The 22,628-nt window shown below is 53.1% G+C and overlaps 1 protein-coding gene and 1 long non-coding RNA gene across 5 annotated transcripts; one reads left to right on the top strand and one right to left on the bottom strand.

Annotated features, from left to right (window-relative positions):
- Positions 1-2,685: 2,685 nt before the first annotated feature.
- On the bottom strand, positions 2,686-16,273 carry AGTRAP (angiotensin II receptor associated protein). Of its 3 annotated transcripts, none has more exons than XM_039842207.1 (5): positions 16,118-16,273; positions 9,061-9,095; positions 6,793-6,898; positions 5,783-5,957; positions 2,686-4,274 (listed from the first exon to the last, which is right to left on the bottom strand). In XM_039842207.1, exons 1-5 carry the CDS (start codon positions 16,142-16,144, stop codon positions 4,159-4,161), a joined length of 459 nt encoding a protein of 152 aa, XP_039698141.1. In that variant the 5' UTR covers positions 16,145-16,273; the 3' UTR covers positions 2,686-4,158. The 3 variants fall into 3 exon arrangements, with proteins under 3 accessions (XP_039698141.1, XP_039698139.1, XP_039698142.1); XM_039842205.1 differs by having other exon boundaries at positions 5,762-5,957; positions 16,118-16,272; XM_039842208.1 differs by lacking the exon at positions 16,118-16,273 and adding an exon at positions 13,918-14,097 and having other exon boundaries at positions 5,762-5,957.
- On the top strand, positions 15,521-22,424 carry LOC120585815 (uncharacterized). Of its 2 annotated transcripts, none has more exons than XR_005648530.1 (4): positions 15,521-15,657; positions 19,170-19,506; positions 19,867-20,005; positions 20,947-22,424. It is a non-coding gene; the product is annotated as an uncharacterized LOC120585815 (long non-coding RNA). The 2 variants fall into 2 exon arrangements; XR_005648531.1 differs by having other exon boundaries at positions 19,170-19,452.
- Positions 22,425-22,628: the final 204 nt, after the last annotated feature.

The raw sequence follows: 22,628 nt of genomic DNA on the forward strand, positions 1-22,628 counted from the left end.
CTGGGCTCCATGCTCCCGTCGAGTTCAAATCTGTGATTTTGCGTTTAGATCTCCAAGATGATAATGTTTTATAAAAACCTGTTGACTCTGTCTATAGTCTCTGGACTGACAGGTGTGCATATAAGCCCTCAGCCCCCTGGAGAACTGGACCCTCAGAGTCCTGTTGTTGCCAGTGCAGATCTCCGTTTTACTTCTTGACAATTTTTTTCAGTCTGTTGAACACTTATAGAAAGCGCTCAATAAATGTTTATAGGTATTAATCAGTGAGTACATAAATGGAATGTCAGACAGACTGGTGATGGGGTTCAGGACACACTACCCCCAAAATATGGCACCATGGCATATTAAACATCTTAAACTGAAGGAGTTTGAGAAAATGGCAGAAACAGGAAGGTCACTCTGACCCCCCAACACACACCCTATGTCCCTGAAACATACATCTCCCACATGAAAGGTTCCCTATTTCTTGTCACCAGAGAGAGGGAACTCATGGCCGAGAAATCTGTGTAGACGGCCTTATTAAACTAACCCTTACCTTCCTAGCTACTTCTTCAGCAGTTCTACCCCTATCTTCAAACCCATCTGTCTTATCAATTCTTCACGAATTTGTCCAAATGGTATAAAAGCTTCCCACTCTGGTCACTTCTTCTGGTCTTCATTCTCTTGCTAAGGCTTCCATGTACATATAAAAATTCAATAAAATTTGTAGGCTTTTCTCCTGTTGATCTTTGTCAGTTTACTTTTCCGACCCAGCCAGGGACCCTAAGAAAGTTGAGGAAAACTTTTTCCTCCTCTACACTGGCTGCCCGCTCCCTCTCTCCGAATACGGGTAATGAGATCTAACATTTATTAAACACGTTAAGAATTTTCAATCCTCACGAATCCCCGAGTCAGGCACTATTATTATCCCTATTTCTCAGATAAGGAAACTGAGGCATAGTAAGGTTAAGAAACTGGTCTCTCCCAGTCACAAAGGGCTGTTTGCATTTAAACCCGGGCTCACTGGTTCTAGAGCTGGTTTGGAGGGAGGCTGTGAGAGTTGGAATTTCCAGACTGTTCTAGAGACTCTGAGGACTGGTCTGAGGTGGGGGCGGGGTGACGATGGGGGGCTCCGGTCTGGTTTTGGCCAACAGGAGAATACAGTGGCCACCCTGGGGCAATTCCTGTTGCTTCATCATCTGGAAGGCTCAGCTTTGTGAGAAAACAAGAAATACAAGATTTGTAAACTAGATGAATGACTTCAGCCCTCTCCAGGAGTTGAGAGAAATTTGCTTCTTGTGGTTGACAGTTTGTAGAATGTCAGATGCTCATAGACTAAAGTGCAGACTATTTAATGTCCTTACAGAGGCTTGTATCTTTAAAAGAATGAAGTGGTAAGACAGGCTGGTTGGAAGTTCCATTACCTTGTGTGGCCTAAGACTAAGTGACCAGCCTTGCCCTGAACCTGCCCTTCCCCGCCGTCTTTTCTCCTGGTTGGTGGCAACTCCAGCCTCCAGCTGCTCGGGCCCCAAACCTTGCAATCATGGGCTCCTCTCTTCCCCCTACACCCAGTCCATCAGTGAATCCTGCTGCTCTGCCTTCAGAAAGCATCCAGGAGCTGCCTTGTTGGGCAAGACAGTCTCCCACCTGCTGTCTTCCAACCCGTCGGCTGTCACAGTGGCCCTTAGGGACTGGAACACTTTCTGAGAGCTAAAGAGCCCACACAGCCTGTGCCCAGCTTGTCACCTTGTGTGAGAATGCCTTGCCATTTCGGGCTCCATGTATATTCTTTTGTTCCGCCTAAGCATATGCGTCACGTGGCACCTGGCCAACCCCACTGCTCACTCACTCCCTCTCCCCTTGGCGCCAGCCTCACTGGCCTCCGGTGCCCACCCCCATCCCCCACAGGCTGGGCAGGCACGCGCCCTGTCAGGCCTTCTGCTGAGCTGTTCCCTCTCATGCGGGGTAGAATCTCCCAGGTACCTCTCTGGAACCCCCAGCCTCCGGAACACTGCCTAGTTCCCATGGGCTCTCGATTGCTTGTTGAATGAATATGAGACGTTCTCCCTTATGAGACCTGTGGTGTGGAAAATGGACAGCCATACTGGTGGTCCTCACCGATTCTTGTAACCTCTCCTTGTAGGACGGTGCTCAGGCTCCTAGAGCCACTTTGCCTTATGTGGCCAACTAGCCTGGATATTTAAGCCACCTCCCTAACTCTTGGGAAAGTGTCCATGAGCTGCCTTCGGCCAACGACCAAGAAAGCCCAGCTCCCTTGCTTTGCACCAAGCCACACACTTCAGTTCATGTTAGGGTCTGCTTCTGGGGAATACAGTTAAGACAGGAGCCTTCCACTGCCCCCTCCCCAGAGTTCCAGTCAGATTGGGGTCTCTGATTATACTACCCCTCTGCTTGGCACAGGCTCTGTTATTCACCGCCCCCCTGCAACGCTTCCCCCCTCACGTTTTCATTCCCTTTGGAATTCTGACACATTCAGGACACAGATGCAGGATCCACCTGCCAGGAACTAGAGTTTCCGTCCCATTCCCCTCTGGCTGTACCCCTCCCCCATCCAAGGTGGCCACAATCATGAACTTGACACGTGCCCTTCTGGGCCACACTTTTATATTTTACTGCATCTACGCCCAAGAATAATGCGTGGTACTGCTGTGGCATTGAAATTCACAGCCACGCCGGACCGTTCTGTTCATGCTGACAGAAACAGGTCTGTCTGGTTTATTCACCGCAACTGAACAGGATTCCACAGGATGAACGTCCCACGGCTTGTTTGTCCGCCCCCTCCTGACAGTGAGGCCGTTTTCCGTTGCCATGGCTGCGGCACACAGCGTCCCTTGGCCTCAGAGTACGAGGCCCTTCCCTGTTCCTGGGAGTCTTGCCTCCTGACAGAGGACTCTGAACATCTGTTCCCTGAGATTAGGCACTGGAGTTTACCCCTGTGGACCAGACCAGGGAAGCCCAGACACCGGGGGCCCAGTGGTCAGTGTCCACCCCAGTCAGAGTGGGTTTCGGCCTTGGCCATGGGGCTGCTGGGTCTTCTGGACATGTGTCAGTCCCAGTCAGCTCTGAGGCCAAGACAGGGTCAGCCAGGAAGAAGTTGCCTGTCACCTTCTGACCCATCATCACAGGCTCAAGGAGCAACCCCACTAACAATTTTGCTGTCATTTCGGGAGCCCTTTTGGGGACCAGACATTTAACGTCATTTGCAGCATCACCCCTCGGCAGGCGTTAGCACTTGTCCAGAAGACACCGAGGTCAGAGAGGCTAAGCTGCCTGAGGATACACAGCCAGTCAGTGGCAGAGCAAGATTCAAACCAACACCGGAGTCATCTGATTCAGAGAAACAGACATCCTGGAAGACTGTCCTCCTCTGCTAGGGCCTCAGCTAGGCCAGAGCTGGGTGCAGGGCAGGCCCAGCTGGTCACAAGCCTCTGCCTCCTCCTGCCACGAGGGAATGGGCAGCTAAGCCCAGGCAGCCTGGGGATCCGCAGGGGAAAGCTTCCCACGAATGCAGACAGGCCCCAGCCCGCCGGGTGATTAATCATGGCTCGACACACATCTAGCTACAGAATCCCCTGAACTTTAATGCCATGGCTGAGAGGGCAGCTGGAGGCTGTAGTGGGTCTCAGGGGCTACACACACCTCCTGCCTCCAGCCTTGGGGTCCATAGGCACCAAGTGCCCAGGCAGTGAGAGGCGCAAGGACCTCACCTCCATGCTGGACTGCTCCTGGGGCTGCGCATGACCCAAAGCTCACGGAGCTTCTGCGGGAGGGCTTGACACACTGCGAGGACGCCCCGGAAAGGGGGCATCACTGGCCTTAGAGGCTGGACCCTGCCAGGCTCAGGTGTGGCTCGACCGGGGCCTGCACGGAGCAGCTGAGGGTGGGGGTGAGGAAAGTGACCTCGTTCCCAGCCTGCGCCCAGTGGGATTCCTGGAAGGGAAGGCCTCGGGGCGCTCGGGACAGGTGTGTGCACAGAGACGGTCAGGCAACACCCGAGACAGGACATGGGAGGACACATTCCATGCTCTGCCCAAGAAAGGGGGGGCGAGGAGCAGCCCTGGAGCGGCGTCCAGGGCAGGAGGAAGGCTATGCGGCCTGCGCCTCCCCGGGAGCCTGTCAAATGCCCCTGTGCCAGGGCCCGGCCGGGCAGGGCTGGCTTCAGTACCCTTGGGGGCTGTGATTCTTGCCCTCCGGGCCAGAAAAAGGGTCTGAGGGTGCCTCTGGCGAGTCAATCGTCTGGTAAGCGCTGCGGTCCTGTGAAGGTCCGAGAAAACCTAAGAGGCGTGGAGATGGAGAGAAAGAAAAAATGACAGGTAAGGACTCAGGACATTCCAGTGAGTCCAAACCAAGATCCACTCCAGCCCCCACCACGCAGGCCGGAGCTGGGCATCCTGGCACCCAGGACAGTGATGGCAGCCACGGCCCCAGGCACCAAGCCTTTGTTTAGCACATACTGTTCGTTCACTCTTCCTATAACCCTACAGAGTAGGTATTTTTATTGTCCCCACTTCATAGATGAGGAAACTGGGGGCCCAAGAGATGAACGGACTTGCTTGAGATCGCACAGTTTGAAGCTGAGGACTGGGATTCAAACACAGGCAGCACGACCCCCAAGCCAGGGCTCTGGGCCACGCCGCCTCGGTGCTCCCCCGAGCAGCGCACGCGCAGGAATCGGGCTGAGGACGCCCAGCCCTGGACCCGCGGGTCCCTCCAGCCCCTCTCCCAGGCGGGATGGATGCCTGCCAGGCTCCTACATCCAGGGGCTCCAGAGCCTGGCACAGCTGCAGAGGCCAGAGAGCCAGGGCTGGCGGGGCAAGGCAGGTGGGAGGCTCTCAATGCCCACGCTCCTCGCTCCTGTCCCTACTCTGCTCATTTGTCCTTTCATCCTGAACAAGCCCCGGGGGCTCTGGGCCTCAGTTTCCCCATCTACCCAATGGGAAGAGAGTTACTGGCTCCCCCTCAGCCTGGGGGAAGCACAGGCCACTTCTGCCCTTGGCCCAGCCGCTCCCTGCGCAGGACCACCCTGGGCCTCTCTTCTCAATAGTGAGACGTAGAAGACCACACCTACCTCATCCTACTTCTCTCTGAGATAGAGAAAGGAAATGAGAATGTGTGATGGAGAGAGCAGAGGGCCTAGAGCTCAGAGAGGCCGTGGGCGGGGCAGAGAGGGGCTGGGCCAGGGCCTGGGGCGGGGCTGGTTGGCAGGGTCAGCGCCTGCAGTTCAGCGCTGTCTTCAGCTGAGGCGGCCTGGCCCATGCCAGCACCATCTCCTCCTTGGCCACCCAGACCCCAGAAGGCAGGAGAAGGGGGCTCCAGGGATGGGGTCAGTGGGAGCTGAGAGAAGGTAGCTCTGCAGGTGCCTTCAAGCCTCAGGCTGCAGAGCTGCCCAGAGCTGCCCATGGAGCTGGATCACAGCCTCAGCTGCATCTGTGCTCAAGCTCAGAGGGCGGGCCTGGCCACTGCCTCCAGCTCTGCTCATGGCCTGATGCCAGGGAAAGGTCACGCCAAGCTGGGACAGCCGGGGGACCACGGAGTTCCGGCAGCAGAGACCAGCAGCGGGCACATCTTCTAGCCGGGCACATAGCACTCATGCCAAACCCCTCCTGCACCTTGAGCTCTCACCCACCGGCGCAAGGTCAGCTCCCTGGGGCAGGGGCTGTGGGTTAGGCAAGGCAGAGACAGAGGAGACGTGGGGAGATGGCAGGCCTGTCACCTGGCCCGGGAGAGGGGACTCGTAGAAAGCAGCAGGGTGCGGTCTCACCAGCGTGGAGCTGGAGCTCACCCCCGCGCTCCCGGTACATGTGGTAGACGAGGCAGCAGGAGAACGGCTTGAGCAGCAGGCTGAGGATGGCCATGCCGGCGCCGAAGCGCCCCGTGTCGGTGAGGTTCTGCCGTGGGTAGAAGATGCTGATGTGGACAATGTCCAGGAAGATGGTGACTGCCAAGCCAATCAGAAACTGCAAGACAAGCCGGCGCAGGGCCCAGCAGTGACCACGTCATCGATGCTCTGCCACGTCCCCATCACTCTCCCACCATAGACACCAGACCAGAAGCTCCGTTTGTGCCCTACTGTGTGTCCCTTAGCATCTGCTGGAAACCAGATCGAGCAAGCAGGCAGGACCCTGCGGATGAGACGCCTGATGGGACTGCCTGGCTGGGGCAGGGACTCAGCCTAGACCCAGCCTGCAGCCCCACCGGAGCCTCCACCACTTCCTGTCGTCCTTGATGCTACGAGGAGGCACAAAACTTGCTTCCTCTGAGACGGAAGGTTCTTCAGAGTTCGCCCTATCTGTCTCCATGACCAAGGAAACCCCTTCTCTGTCATCCCAAGAGGCCCAGCCTCAGTCACGCTGAGAGGCTGTGCTAGAATGCTCACCGCCCCTTGGGGCTTAGTGGGTGTCGGGAAGCTTCCCCGAGGGAGAGCTCGGCCAGGCTGTGTCCACTCTGATCTCACAAAGTAGTGGAGTTCCCTCTTCGTGGTCTCCCAGCCACATCCCTCTCTCCTAATGGGGATCTTGAAGAGCACTATTGGGTACATGCTCCACTGCCTTCGGGAAGTGGCCAACTGGGCCGCTGGTGGGACCCCGCCCCACACCTTTCTTGGGGAAGACAATGGGCTCCCTGAGCCAGGTAAGCAGAGAAGCGGGCCAGGCCAGTGAAAACATGTGGGCTGGCAGCCTGGGTGGGCTTATCTGCAAGGCTTTAGAAAATGGAAAATGCGGACACAAGGAAGAGAGAGAAGGTTGGAACGAGTGAGGGGAAGCCAGCTCCCCGCACTGCTCCCCAGCTCACCATGCTTATGGCGTCAATGGAGTCCCGCTGGGCAACGGCCCACACGCCCAAGGCCAGGATGGTGAAGTTGGCCCAGGCATATGGGCCCAAGAACACGAGGCAGCCCCTGCAGGAAGACACACCTGAGTCAAGTCTGGAGGTGACCGCCACACAGGTGCCCAGCCCCTCCCACAGGTCATCTCCCTGAGCTCCTGGGGTTCAGGGCCCACTCTGAGAAGAGGCCACAGTCTGCCAGGCCACAAGGCACTTGTTCTCCTCCCCAGCCGTGTGCCACAAATGTCAGCAAATCCCATTGGCTCTGCTTCCTAATTGGATCCCTCTGGTTCAAACTATCATCTTCTCCCACCAGGATTTACCACCATAGTCTCCTGCACTGGTCTCCTTACTTCCACTCCTGCCCCCTACAGGCCATTCTCAAAATAGCAGCCAGCGATATCAATCACATGGTGTCACGCCTCTGCTAAAAATCCAACAGTTTTCTGTCCCACTGGGAATAAAACAGACTGTTCCCCATGGCCTACGGAGCCCTGTGGGAGGTAAAGCCCTCCTTTACCTCCCAGCCACTGCCTGTGCTGACCCCTCTACCCTGGACACCGAGCCCCTTTTTGTCATTTTAGTCTCAGTTCAAGATTCCTTCCTTGACCACCCAATTTCAAGTACAACCTCGTCACTTTCTAACACAATGCCCACTCTATTTTATTTTTTAGGGTATTGCTACTAACTGATATTTAGTTACGTGTCAACCCAACAAAAATAAGAGTTAACATAAAGGCCTTACTAGTATCTGGCACGGCTCTAAATGCTTGAAATTAACTCATTTATGTGCATTCGTGTCAACAACTCTAAGGAGGAGGTACTATTATGATCCTCATTTTACAGCTGAGGAAACTGAGGCACAGAGAGGTCAAGTAACCTGCCCAAGATCCTGCAGCTGCTAAGTGGTGGACCTGGGATTTGAACCCAGGCAGTCTGGCTCAAGAGAGCCTGCTCTTACTCACCATTTCCACTGGGCCTAGACTGCCCCAGTACGCAGTGAGGCGCCTCATAAATTTAAATGACATTCGCTGACGTGCACCATACAAAAAACACGTGCAAAGCAGTGAAGTGTAGAGTGTAACTAGGCTCAGTGGTCCCCGTAAGTTTTGGGGCCCCAACCCAAACTCACCAACTCAGAAGTTAGAGGAGTGACCGAGAAATGTGTTTTGGACCTAGCTCTCCGAGGTCATTAACCATGATTATCACAGTTCACATTATTCACAGCCATTTACGTGCACACGACTCTTCAGAATCTGCAGAATGCACTCGTGAGCTCAATGGTTTCTGCTCTTGGTTTGGCAGAGATATCTCCCCAGAAGCTCAACAGATAAAACGGCCGGCAGTAACGAGTCAGTCCTGCAAATTTCGAGCCGCCCTCTGTGGCAGGCCCTGGGCAGTGTCTGACAGGCATGGCCTCGCTTCTCCCTCCTGGCTCCTGAGGAGTGTGCCGGCCTTGTGCCCTTTTTACAGATGGAAACAAGAGGTGGAGTCGCTTGCCCAAGGTGACCCGGATGGAACTTGGTGGAGCCAGGACATGACCAGGGTCCACCTGAATGTCTCCAGGCGGGGGTGTGATGTAAGAGTGAGGGTCCACCCCTAAGCAAGTGACCTCTCCCCTGTGTTGGGTTCGTCACATGTCTATTGGCTGAGCTGCTGAGCTAACCCACAGAAGGCACTTGGCCCAGTGGCTGGCACCCGGACACCCTCAATAGATATTAGCGGTTACTACAGTTTACAAAGTCATGCTTTCACCTTCCAATAACCTTAAAAAATAAGTGGGAGGGTCAGTAATGCTCTTATTTTACGGGTGAGAAAATGACTCAGGGAATTTAAGTGACTCACCCAAGATCGCAGACACAGAACCCTGATGCCCAGCCTACCGCTGCCTCAGGGAACGTGCGACATCTGCCCCCTGGCTTCAGCACCTCAGATCTCCCAGATGCAAAGGCCTTGGGGAGGAATCAGAGTTACGCCAAGCCCCAAAGGGCTTTGGGCAGTGGAGAAGAATCTGAGCTGTCGGCACTGCCCTGGGCCAGCCAGCTCCCCTAGGATGAGGGCTCGAAGCGCCTGGGAGGGAGTGATGGCGAAGACCTGGGAACTGCCTGCCCCGCCTGTTCTTGGGGTGTTGGGGGCCGGTGTTGCTAATGATGCTCTTGATAAAGGTGCTATTTAGTTTTGGAACTGGCCTGGAGACAGGTGGACACAGAACCAGACACTTGTGGAATCACTCACCAGGTCGTCAGCAGCCAATGAACCAGGAGGATCATCTGTGGCACAAAATGGGGCGGGGAGGGGACAGGAGAAAGAGATCTGTAAATACGACCATCATGGCGGCAGGGAATGGGGACGCTCTTGGAGCCAGAAAGCACAGGAGGCCAGCACCTAAGATGGCTTCACAAATGTCTGAAGAGAAACACCAGCAACGGCCAATGAACCGGGAGGAAGAGCACAGGCCAGGCCCTGGGCTGCTGCCACGGCACCCCTCCCCATTCCCTCACCCCTCCCCATTCCCTCGGGGAAGTTGACACCCACACCTCTTCTGCTAACAAAGGCTGGAGGTGCCCTTAGGGAACCTGGGAATCTGCTCTGGAATCGGAGGCCTCAATGAGAAATGGCAGCGGGTGGAGGTGGGAAGCTCAGAGAGGCTAATCCCTTGGGACACTGGAGCTGGGGTGTGGTACGGGGCAGAGGGGATGCTGGGGGCATCCGAAGAGCAGGAGAGCAGCCGGGTGGCAGGGACCTCGAGGGCCTCGGTAAGGAGTGTGGCTTTCATCCTGAGTGCACGGAGGGAAGCCGCTGGAGGGTTTTCTGCAAGGAAGTTGGTATGATTTACGTTAAGAGAAAAAAACCCCTCTGGCTTTTTTCTAGATTTCATGTGTCCTTAAAATAATAGCTCCCTCAACTCGAAGTGGTCTCCACTCCTGGTCATCGAAAGGGCCCTGACGGGGACTCAAATAAAGGATGGGGCAGCTGGTATGCAAAGGGCAGGGCAGCTGTTAACTAGAGCTTGCAAAGGAGAGAATTCTGGAACTGGTGCCAAAGGGTGAGCAGGGGTGAGCCAGGCGAAGGAGGAGCGAGGTGTTCCAGAGAGGACGCATGGAAGCCCAGCCAGGGAGGCAGGACCCAGAGCCTTGGGGAGGAAGATGTGGCCATATGGAGGGGGTAAGGGTGGCCGTGAAACTACAGGAGGCCAGGAGCCCCAAATCAGGAGTGCCAGTGGCACCCTTGAAGGAGTTTACTCAAGGGACTGAGGGGTCAAGCTGGGAGCAGGGCACGCCAAGAGCCTGGGCCAGGGGCAGGGAGGGCAGACAGTGCCGACTTGCTGTAAAAGGCCCAGGTTTCTGGTCTGGTGAAAGGGCAGAAGAAGAAGTTGCCACCTGCCATAAAGAACTCTGGCTGAGGAGGGAAAAGCGTTTCTAGAAGACTATTTATTGCGTACCTACTGTGTGCCAGGCCTTGCGCCAAACACCCTGCACCTTCTCTGGGCCTCGCAACAGCCTCTAAAACAGAGTCTGTTATCATTCCCATCTTACAGATGAGAAAGCTAGGCTCAGAGGTAAACAAAATTGATCAAGATTTCACTGATGGCAACCAGAAAAGCTGGAATTAAATTATAAGTCTGACTCCAGAACCAGTTCCCCTGCCCTTCATAGTGGAGGCCCGAGCCTTCAGCTGAGGACTGTGGGCTTGCGACAAACGTGGACATTTTCCACACACAGCGGGAGGTGAAACTGGAGCCAAGGGCTGGGACACCCCGCCTTCACCAGAGTGCCCAGTGCGAGTGAACTAAAAGGGGTCTGGCTCCACAGCCCCCAAAACTCAGAAGACTAGGAACATAATCCTGTAAGGACTGATGCACTCAACTCGGAGGTCCCATGACTGAAAAGGGCGGCAGGCCTGTACATCACAGGAGGCCAGCTCTAGAAGGAATCTTCGCGATCATCTACCTCTGTATTCTTGAGCTCTTCCCGTGTGTCGGGCACCATTCTCAGTACTTCTTGTATACGAACTCATTTGAGCCTGACAAACCTCTGAGGTATCACTTTATAGTTGAGAAAACTGAGGCCCAAGGTCACACAGCTGGTCAGCGGCAGAGCCAGGGTTCAAACCCCACCATAAGCCAGATGTCGTCCGACCACCAGGCTCTCTGGGCCTGGGCGGGTGTCCTCTCCCCATAACGGAGATGAGGAAACCGAGGCAGGAGGGGCTCAGTCTTCCATGGGTTTCTTTTCCCAGAAGCTTCAGAGAAGTGATCAGATGGTTCTAAGTTTCTTAAACATTTACAGTTTAACTCAACAACCCTGGGGAGTCGATGACCAGCGGAGCAATGTGGTGCTGCCCTCCCCAGTAGGGGACATTCACCCATCCCGACAAGCACTTCAAGAATGAAGAATCCAGTGAGACCCCATTCAGAAGGCAAGTTACAGCAAAGGGAGAGGAACCTCGCTCTGCATCAGGGGAAGTGGGGGAGTGGGGTGCTGAGTCCCTGAGAGTGACATTTCAGCCAAGATGAAAGTGGTGAGCGGGTAGGGAGGTTGTCTAGGGGCAGAGAAAAGAGCTTTTTGCAGAAGGGACATCACCCGCTCTGTGGCAGAAGGGAGCGTGGAACATTCTGCAAACTGAAAGAAGCCAATGTGACTGGCGTAGAAGATGAGAGGAGTTGGGGAGGGGAAGGAAGCTGGGGGGCGCGCAGGGCCGGGCCTGGGCAGTGTGGGGAAGAATTCTGGTATTTATCTTGAGAGCCAGCCACCGCTGTCTGCTTGAACAGGAAATCCTGCCCACAAAGCACAAGGGATCTGCCAAAACCATGCTGAGCGGACCGCTGCAGTGGTCCTGGTACCCAGCTTTCGGGCTAAGAGAAGACATGGAAAAACGAGGCACAGGGAAGGCGGCTCACATCACCATCCTTCTCCCGAACGTCAACACCAGATCCTTCCCCGCTGGCTTCTATTTCAGGCCTGTCTTTGATTCCCAGGGCTCTGGTTCCTACGTCTACACTGTGCACACAACGGGTCCTTAACCACTGTGCACCCACGGGTCTGTAATGAATGGCCCTGCAGAGCCCAGCTTTATTAGGGTGAGATGACAGGTGGGGACCCAGGAGGGCAGCTGATCCATGGGGAACCTGTGGGGAAATCACTCTGGAGAAAATGAGACGAAGATTCTTCCCAGAGCCGGAAGGGCCTGTAAGACCAGTGAGCTAAGGCTGAAAGCCATACTGTCTCTTTGGGGAGGAAAAGAGCATAACCTGGAAATATGGCAGATCCTCAGAGGACATACGGTCCCCTCTGTGTGACGTCCCTTTGGTTTTATAAATATTTAAGAAACTTCATACTCTCTGATCACTTCTCTTAAGCCCCTGGGAAAAGGAACTCACTGAAGACTAAGCGCCCTCTGCCTCAGTTTCCCTATTTTAGTAATCAGGCTTAGAAAGGTCTAAAGTCCAGGAAATCACCAACAAGACATGGAGCCGAACCGGCCCCACCCTTCCCCAGAGCCCTGAGGAGGGAACAGTAACTCATCTCGGCATAAAAGAGCTGTCTGCTGGCCCTGGGGCGATTTCTGGTAACCAAGGGGACACCTGAGATTCTTAGGCACCGCAGCAGAGAATGGGGCAGGGAGGGGCCGCGATCTGAGAACGGCCTGGGCAGCCTGACCTTTCCTGGCTGGGCAAGAGGAAAGAAAGTCCTGACCCCTCGCCTCTTCACAGTGCTCAGCCCAGGGGGGCGGCCAGGCTCTTTTCCGCATGGTGTCCATGTGTCCGAAGACCAACGGGCTGACGACAGGGGGCTGTAGGATGCTAGACTGGGGATAGGAGAGGAGGGTTCTGGTCCAGGGCCCATATCCCTTTGTGTCTGAGCCCCAGGTTCCTTCTCTATGAAATCAAGGCAATACCTATCACCCGGATGTCCCACAGGGTGCCTCAACCGCAGAGACACGGGCATCTGGACGGTCACTGTATGTATCCACCTAATAACCAAAAGTACCTGGATGGGACAGGCATTCTGTGACAGCGTTAACAGCATCTCCCGCTGCTGCTGAGGATCTGCCTGCCATGTTTCACACTGCCTTGAACACCTGACCCGTGTCATCCTTGCAACTATAGGAGGGAGAGTACTGATCCTGTTTCACTTATGAAGAAACTGAGGCTTTGAGAGAGTAACTGGCCCAAACTGTACTCTTATAAACAAGAGAGCCCAGACGCAAATCTCGGACTCGGTCTATCTGGTCTCAGTTTAAGGCCAATAAAAACGTAATGCTACACCGCCTCCTGGACCACTGGGTCCTCCTCTTATCACCCTAGAAGAAGGGGTTTATTTTTATCCTTTCACAGTGAGGAAATTGATACTAGGAGAGGTTAAGACACCTGTTCAAGGCCACAGAGCTAATAAGTAGGAAAGCCCAGCCTTGAATGCGGGTTTCTCTGGCCCCAAGGCCTGTGCTCTATCCACTGTGCTACACTGTCAGGATCTGGAAGAACAAGGGAAGGGCGGATGCAAATGAGATTTAATGTGGAGAAGGGGAGACTAAGGGGAAGCCAAGAGGTCTTGTGAACTTGCCACTAGAGGACCACAAGGAATGTGGGGGTGGGGACTACCCAAACAGGTGGTGGCCAGACCTCTCAGATCCACACACAGATCAATACATGGCATCTACTCCTACCAGCCCTGTGCATATGCTCCCTGACCTGTTACGTGAGATAGTGAGATCCCCGAAGGTGGCTGAGGCTAAGGGACATGAGTCACGGCTGCACCAGAGGGGAGGGGAGTCAGGCAGTGGTTAACTGCATGAGCGCTGCAGCCAAATATACAGATCCTGGCTCCATGCTGCAGAGACTGTGTGACCTTGGGTAAGTCACCCGACTTCTCAGAACTGCTGCTTGCTCTTCCCTAAAGTAGGGACGATATGCCTGTTTCATAGAGGGTGGTCGTGTGAATCTGGTGGCACAGGGAGGTGGAGAGGCGTGTGAAACACCTGACACAGGGCCTACCAGGTAGTCAGCCCTTGCTCCGCAGCTGCCCTCACTGCTATAGGAAGCCGGCTTCCTGCGTCCTCAACCTAATGCTACGCTTCCCACCACATCCCTACCTGCTTCCCAAGGGCTTCTTTCCACAAGACCTCATGAAGCCAAGTCTAGTCCTTTCTTCTTGTCACGATGTCATTCCTCCAGTTCAAGACTCGCCTCACAGATGGGACTCATTTAGGGGTTGCCTCTGGTGCAAAGGGCCTGGGGCAGCTGTTTCTTCTCACCTGGCACCACTGCCCACTCTGGCTGGGCATGAGCAGGCATTGGGCCAATTCCCAAGGAACGTACGAAATGAGCGAGGAGTGAGTACAGGTCCACGGAGTGCATTTCCCCAGCTCCCTCGGGGCCCTGGTCTTAGAACATCCTGCTTAAGTTCCAGCGAGCAGGAAGTCGACAGCTGCCCTTTATAGGGTGGCCAGATTTAACAACAAAAATACAGAAAACCTAGTTAATTTTTAATTTCAGATAATGAATAATTTGGTACTATGTCCGGAATATTGCCTGGAATATACTTATGCCAAAAAATTATTCATTGTCGACCTGAAATTCAAATTCAACTGGATGTCCTGGATGTTACCTGACAACCCTAGCTCCTCAGGGTCCCCCAGCACTTGTCTCTGACTAGTAGCAGCGAAGACTTTTAGAGACAGGGGGTCTTTTTTTTCCCAGGTCAAGGGAAGGACCAGCATTTCATTCTGGGCACCAAAAGCCAGCACAGCTCACATCTGTGTCAGAGCCACAAAGTTGCTCAAAAAAAAAAAATAGACCAAGTCCGAGACTCTGCCACTTAATCCCTGTGGGACCTTGGCAAGTTATTTACCTGATCTGAGCCGAAGTCTGCTCAGCCATGAAAGATGACAGTCTCAGCTTTCTCGGAAGGTGGTTGTGATTAAATGAATAACCTGGCATACCACGGATGCCCATGAAGAGAGCTGTCTCCCTCCTCGAATCCTGCAGCTCTGTCCCTCACCTCATTTCCTCTTAGCTTTATTTTAGGCAAATCTCTAATCAGAGAAAAGGCAGTTGGCATTAACCCCACACTGCCTGGAACAGTGAGTGTGGATACCAAGAGACCTCAGTTGCCCTCACGTAAATTTCTTCCCAGCTAAACCTTCAACCCAAGCCTTTTCCCTCACTCTAGCACCTCTGCATGCAGCTGTTGACCAAAAGCTTTGGGGAGGTTTGCCCCACGGAGTGTGATTACCGGAAGTCTGCCTGTGTGAAGTCACAGCACAGACCGCGTCTCATAGCCCAAACATGGATGATGTGCTGTTTCGTAGTCATCTGTCTCTTGGATTCCTCTGGTATTGGACACCCCACTGCAAAACGCTTTGTCGCTAGTGAGTAAAAGCGCATTCCTGGATATAGTCTTAAAGGAGACTTGCAGCAAGACCCTAAACAGCAGATGTGGTCCAAGGTTCACACCCTCTTGACCAAAGCTCAAGGCCACAGTCCCTCTGTCGCAAACTCGGCCAAGAAGCACAGCGGACTGGGGGTGGGCGGGGAGAAAAAGAACAGCCACTGGCATCCTGAGGGGCTGAGGAAGCGCCTCAGGAAATGAAGACACCCCCGGAAGCCCTGCAGTGTTTTCCTAAGTGCACAGAGTTGGGGTTTTCTTTTAAGCAACTTCTATTGGAGTTCGTGGGGGTTTTTTGTTTTTTGGTTTTTTTTTGTTTTTTCGTTTTTAGGAAGGAATAATGCTGGGTTTATAAATTTTGGGAAACCACTTGTCTGGGAACATCTGATTTTCTTAACCGGATTTAGCAAAGAAAGGAGGCCGCCGGGCGTTTACGGGAGGCCAGGTGAGAGGTCTAGCCCCATTGTGTCGGGGACGTGTCCCGCCACCAAGTCACTGTACGGGTCTCAGTGGGCCCCTCCCCCGCGCCTTCCTCTTTCTCCGGGGGAATTCTGGGCGCGTAGGCCAAAGCGGTCCCCTGGGGCCGGGATGTCGCAGCTGGAGGGGGCTGACTCCGGGAGGGGGCGGCCCTTTTCCTCTCCTACCGCCTCGGGTTTTCCTCGCCGTCTCCCCTGCTGGCCTTTTCCTGGCTCCCTCTCCCTGCCACGATTTGTCTGCCTGTCTGCTTCTCACCTGGGGTCTGTACATTCTCTTTCTCCCCATCCTTTCTCTTTCCCAAACTCTCGGTCCTCTCACGTCTGAAATTCTACTTTAAAAAAGCGAACGCCCCACACACTCGGGGAGACCCGCCTCGCGCCCGCCCGCCTTTGGCGCGGCCACCCCCGCCCCGCCTCGCCCGTCGCCACCTTCAGGTTCACGGCTGGCAGCTCCATCCCGACCTAGGCGGAAGGCACCTGCGCGACAGCCGCGGGGACTCCTGGGCTCCGAACTCGGCAAGCAAACTTGCCAGCCCCTCCCGGCCCGCCGCCTGGGCTCCAACCCCAACTCGGCTCCAGACCACGTGAGTCGAGTCACGTGATCCATGGCCGGTTGCTAGGAGACGGCGTCGGGGTGCGCGCGCTTCCTCCTGGCTCCCAACTCCCACGAATCACGGTTCAGGCAGTTCCTGGAGACGGCTGCAGAACTTCAGGATTTCTGTCTCAAAGGGTCCGATATCTTGCCGAGTTACTATCCCAGCAGGTGGGCTGACGGGACCACGTGCAGCCAGGAGAACTTGAGAGTATGTGCAGGTGCAAACTGCGGATGTGGCGACGGCTGGAGTCTCATCCCTTAGGGCATCCTCTCTCCTCCATACTTTCCAGTGTTAAACTGGAAGCATTTATAGGACCTACCTCATAGGATCCTTGTGAAGATAGATGAACGAATTCATGCTGTTAGAGAAAAAAATTATTCTGAGAAAAAAGTTACTCTGATACTTGTTAAAATGGTAAGAGAGACTTTATCCAGGACTGTTGGAATAGGGATATTGCAAGGGAGGAGAGAAATCACGCTTAAGTACGAACACAGCAAGAACAAGTGGAGATTTATAGCCAAGCAGCCAAGTGAGGAGGCAGTGGATGGAAAATTACTGAGACACCAAGGGTAGGGGGATTCTTGCTAAACTGACCTAATGGGATTCTTGCTAAACGCAGGCCACGGACTTAGACCTTAAAGGTGGGGCGTGAAGGACTTGATCAGATACTGAGGGTGATCGGATATCAAAGGCAGGGGGATTCTTGCTAAAACTAGACTATGCAGACCCAGCAAGAACAGGATGGACACAGAGGCCAGGTTGAGGCCAAGTTCATGAGAGGGCCCAGGGGAGTCTAATTAAAGTTTGGTGAGGGATGGAGTTTTTGTCAAGGTAAAGTGCCTAGAACAAGTGTTGGCACTTACTAAACAGGCAGCACATAGAAGATACTGCTATCATCAATACACAAGGGGCTGATGGTTGGCTCCTACTTGAGGTAACATACTAAAAGCTTTTTAAAAATCTAGCTGGAAGAGCAGCAGAACACACCTGTCTCCAGAAGGAAGAAGACTAGAGAAGATTCTGTCAAGACACCTGTTTGATCCTTAACCGTGAATGGAAGAAATTAAGGAAAGAAAGGGCTGTCTCACCTGGTATCTCAAAGACTGTTGACGACCCCCAAACAGAAACATCAATTCTCGCTACCTCCAGCCTCCTCTCCACCCATGACCAGAAAAAACTTTGATTTGGAGAACACCAGCTTTCATTTAGAGTTACCTGGGTTGAGGGTCCCCTGGGGTCCATTTGAGAACTTGTTCTTCTTTCCAGGAAGGGAGAAACCATGTGAGAACCTGTGAAACTGCCTGGGTGGATCCCCAGATCACATCAAGACACGTACTCTCTTCATATACAAAGAGAGGATTTTTCTGGGCCCACTGGCCTAATTTAATGCCCTGTTTGGAGACACAGCCCTCCAGCCCAGGGGCGGAGCAGCACAGCATCTGTCGTTGTAACTGAGAGCTGTTGATTTTTAGAGACCAGCCTAATGGATACATCTAGTTTGATTTTTCGAGATTCAGAGCACAGAGGAACAGCTCTAGAACAGAGCAACAGAGTTCGAGTTCTGGCTTTGTCCACTTTCTGGTTGAACAACCCAACCCGAAGGGTTGTTAGGATTTGTTAATACATGAAAAACATTTAGAATGGTTCCTGGAGGACAGTAAGCTCTAAATCAGGATCGGCTCTATTATTATTATTATTATTATTATTAATTATTAGTTAATTATTGTTATCGGCACAGTACCTAGAAAAGAGTAATTCCTCAATAAGTGGTGGGTATTATAACATTGTTATTAGAGTATTACTTATCGATTTCCTTCTAATATTTCACATCCACCCCAGATCCCAGAGGTGTTTAATCCAAGCCCGTAGGTGTATAATAAGACCGTGATCGCCTCGTAAGGAGAAAATACAAAACAACTCCTGGGATAGAGCTGACATTTATTAAGAGTTTATTTTGTGGAAAAGAGTGTGAAAATTCTCATAGTCTCAGAACAAACCCATGCCGTAGGTACGACTCTTATCCAGAGTGACAGGTGATTGGGGTTAAGTGAAGTTAAGAGGTTTGCCCAAAGGCACGTCACTGATTGGTGCAAAACTGGGCTGGGAACCAGGCAGGTCTGGCTCTAGGACCCTGACTGACATTCAGCCACTCATCTCCTCTGTGCACATCACAGGGAAATACTGCCCTGGGCTGAGACGCAAAGAATGAAGGGAAAGATGGGAAGACAGATTGAAGCCAGATGAAGCACAAGGCTGGGTCTGTGGAATGTCCTTGCCACTCACCCAGTGACACTGCATTCATCCCGACCAGCTGGGGCTGAGGCGCAGCGAGGGAGGGCAGGTCCAGCTGTCTGGGGTAGGGAGGGAGCCCACATGAACAAAGGAAAGCGAAACTATTCTCAAAGAAACTATTCTCAAAGGGTTCCTGCCATGACCCAGTTGTGGCCGTGGAAGGACAAAGGAACCCCCACAGAGCACATGCCACAAGGCTTTGGGGTCATACTTTTTTAGGGAGCACACTTTAGGAAGTTTAAATTTTTCATGTCCCTCACCAATCCTGTCTATCTCAGCCAAGTTTTATCTTTGTGACTTCAACAAAGAAACTGACATGAGGAATAGATTAATTCGTTCATTCATTCAGGGAATAGTTATTGAACACCAGCTTGGGTAAATGTCTAGGGGTGGAATGGCTGAATTCCACCATTGGAATTCCACCTGTCCATGTGGCAGGCGTATATTTCGCTTTTTAAGAAATTGCCAAACTGTCTTCCGGGTTGGTTGTACAGTCCGATCTTATTTTCTTTGTAGCAGTTATCAGTATCTGAGAGTATTGCCCTAGCAATTTAATTGTTTATCTGTTTCTTGTCTGCCCCACCCCCAACTAGACTGCAAGTCCTAGGAGGGTCTTGCAACCTCAACACTTGCCTGGCGCATAGTAGGTGCTCCTGGAATGAACCGACATACACCAACGGAACAAGTTTGTGTGCACCACGTCTTCTCATCACAGGCACCTGGACGACCTGCCGCCTGACTCCTTGCTTGTCCTCAGGGGACCACTCATCGTCCAGGCTCTGCCCAGGAAGTCACTTGGTCAATGTTGCTGGTTATGGAAATGGCTGGGGAAGCAGCCACAGCCATTTCTTTCCTATGATTGCTTGTGTCCTTTAGGTAAAGATATTTTTTGGATCCCTACCTTGCTCCCTCCCAGCAGAGTGATCTTGGGTAAGTTATTTAGCCTCAGGATGATTATGAGAATCACACAAGATAATTTACGTAAAATGCCTGGCACAGCTCCTGGCACTTTGTAAATGCTCAGTGGGCAAATAGGTGCCCTGTTGCTATGAAAAAAACGCCACATCTTTCAGCATCTCTCAGCATCTCCTGGCCCACAATAAATGCCAGGACCGAAGCAGCAGGAAAAGGTCCCTTTTCCTACAAGCGAATCCTGGGAGCCTGGCCTCAGGAAAGGACTCATCAGATTCCTTTGCTGTGCCCCCCAGCCTCGACCCCCCAGCACTGCCACTTTTCATTTATGAGACCTTAGGTTAGTCACTTAACCTCTGAATTTTTTTCTGCATCTAGAAAACAGGTACAGAAATAGCCAACCACGGGGCTGCGTGAGACATGATGGAGGCATCGAGTTTAAAGGCTTTGGAACGATTTCCAACTGTCCTTTGATCACCCAACATTTCTGATGTGGCCTGGCCATTTCCTTTTCCAAGTGGGTAAATCAAACAAACAGAAAATCACCAAAACACTGTCTGTAAGGCCCGTGAGCCTGTGGGAAAGCAGGGCCCTCCACAAGAAGCACATCAAAGAAGGGTCTGGAGGGCAGAGTGTGGCCCTTGGTGGCACAGGGAATGTCGCTGGGATTTAATCTGGAGACCAGTCCTCTTGCACTTCTGCTTAGCTTGTCACAAACATGCTGGCTCTGCGTTTCTTGGCCTAAATTCTGTCAGGATTAGGAAAGGCCTGGCGTTTTGTTGGTCAATGCTGTCCTTTGTATCTGTGGACATGATCTTCTGTCTCTCTCTGAAGCCAGCTGATGGAAGCAGAGACAGCAGGAAATGGGCAGAAGTGAAGGAACTGAATAGACCCTTGTGGATTAGAGTGAGGGTGGCTCTCCTGGGCCCCCACACTTCATCCCCTGTCCTTCGGCCCATGCTCTGGTTTATGCCAAGATCCTGAAAGTATCAAGTGTCATTATGACTTGTCAGTAAAATCACCCCATCGCTCACTTAAAGCAGGAAGGGGACTTGCTGGGGGGTGGGAGGGGCATACCTGGAGGGAGTCGGGGTGGGGGAGTCTGCTACTTGCCTCTTCCTGGGTTTTCTGGAGGAGCCTGGATATGGTCGAAAGGTGTGGGAGCCGTCTCTCCAGAGGAGACACTTGTATTATGACTAGCCAAAACGAAGGGGTGCCAATTCAGAACAGTTTGTCCCAATGGCACAGAATGCAAACAACGCAGCATCCATCGCTGACTTTGATAGGCCCAGCTAGGCTCCTCGAATACTCCCCCTTGAGCCTTAAAACTCAGCCAGTAATCCCTACTGTTCCTATGGCTTCGCCATCTCATCAGAGTCCTTTGCAAATTACTGCTGCATGAGCCTCATCTTGGCAAGTCCTCACCAAACACTTAGCGATGTTACCGTGTCCCTTCAGAGACCCGCACGCTCGAGTCAAGCATCAGGGAACCCATCAGAATGCCCGGTGCCCGCCTTGGTGAGCGTGGAAAAAGCAGACAGGGAGGCTGCCGGGGCCCCGTCGGATTCTAGGAACCAGCGGTTGCGTTAGACACCAGCCAGAAACAGAGGCTGTTGCCCAAGACAAAGACAAAGACAGCCCCTCGTCTCCCTGCAGCTCCCTAACTCTGTCCTATGCCGTTTCTTCGTTCCCCTTTTCTACCCCAGCGATCCTCTCAATGTCATCACGTGCACGTGTGGAACGCACGGGTATGCACGTGCACGTGTGTGTGTGTGTGTGTGTGTGTGTGTGTGTGTGCGCACGCGCACGGGTCCTCTTTAAATGTGTGCTGACTCCTTTCCGCCCCCCGCCGCCTGTCCTGGTCCTGTCCCCACGTCCCAGTTCTTCTCTCTGTCTAGCCTTCTGTCTCTCCGTGCAGATAGGGTTGGAATTCCAGGACATCTGAGATTGCCGAGACACACAAACAAACAAGGCCAGTTACGGCTGCCGAGCCCCACAGCCCCCAGGCTATCTGCCGTGGGGTTTATCCTGCTCGCTGGAGACGGCTTCCTGGCTGGCTCTGCTCAGGCTCCACGAAGTCTCATCTCCCTTGCGTGCGGGGGAGCGGGGGCAGTCGGGGGCAGTGGGGGAGCCTGTGCTCAGGCAGCGGGAGAGATAAGAGAAGAATGAGGAAGCAGGTGGTAGGGGTTGGCAGGGTGCCTCCAGGGGTTCCATCAGTTGGGAAGCCCCTAGGAGGAAACCTGACCTCCTTCTTCCCTGAGGAGCCCCTCAGGAGGCAGCAGGAAGGTCATGCAGCTCAGTTCTGGGGCCTGCTCCACTGAGGCCCTGTCGCCTGCTGGCCCCGACCCCAGCCTTGGTGATCCCGGATGAGCTACACAGCTTCTGTGAGCTGGGGAGTGGGTAGGTGGGGTGTGAGGATAGGCGACCGACTCCTGGGAGCTGCTCAGTAAACTCGAGGCATTTGAGAGAGAGCATGGGGTTGGTGGACATAAACAGGTGTTGGAGTCAGAGAGACTTGGGTGGGGCCCCTGGCACTGCCACCACTGCATTACTTTCACAAGTGGCCTTGATTTCTCGGTGCCTTAGTTTTCCTCTTCTGCAAAATGGGATCCAACAATTTCCGGCTATATGAGAGGATGAGTGCCTCATGCAGTGGACACGGCTCAACAAACAGAGGCCGGGGTTATGTTCAGATGAAGGCATTTCCTCTAAACATGTACAGTACCCCTCCCTTATCCACACCCCTTATCCCCCATCAGTCATTCCAAGACCCCCAGCGCATGCCCGAAACCATGGAGAGTACTGAACCCTACGTATACTATGTTTTTTCCAATATATACATACCTATGGTAAAGTTTAATGTATAAGTCACAGTAAGAGATTAACAGTCAGAAAATACAATTATAACAATATACTGTAATAAAAGCGATGTGAATGTGGTCTTTCAAAATATCTTATTGTGCTGGATTCACGCTTCTCGTGATGATGCGAGATGACAAATAGCCTACGCGATGAGATGAAGTGAGGTGAATGAGACTTTATCAAGCAAAATAAGGGGGACTTGAACATAACACTGCAATACCACCGATAGTCGGTCTGATAACTGAGATGGCTTTTAAGTGACTCACGGGGGAGGTATC

This window comes from Pteropus medius, unplaced genomic scaffold, assembly GCF_902729225.1.
Source record: "Pteropus medius unplaced genomic scaffold, Ma_sr-lr_union100, whole genome shotgun sequence".
Lineage (NCBI taxonomy): Eukaryota > Metazoa > Chordata > Mammalia > Chiroptera > Pteropodidae > Pteropus > Pteropus medius.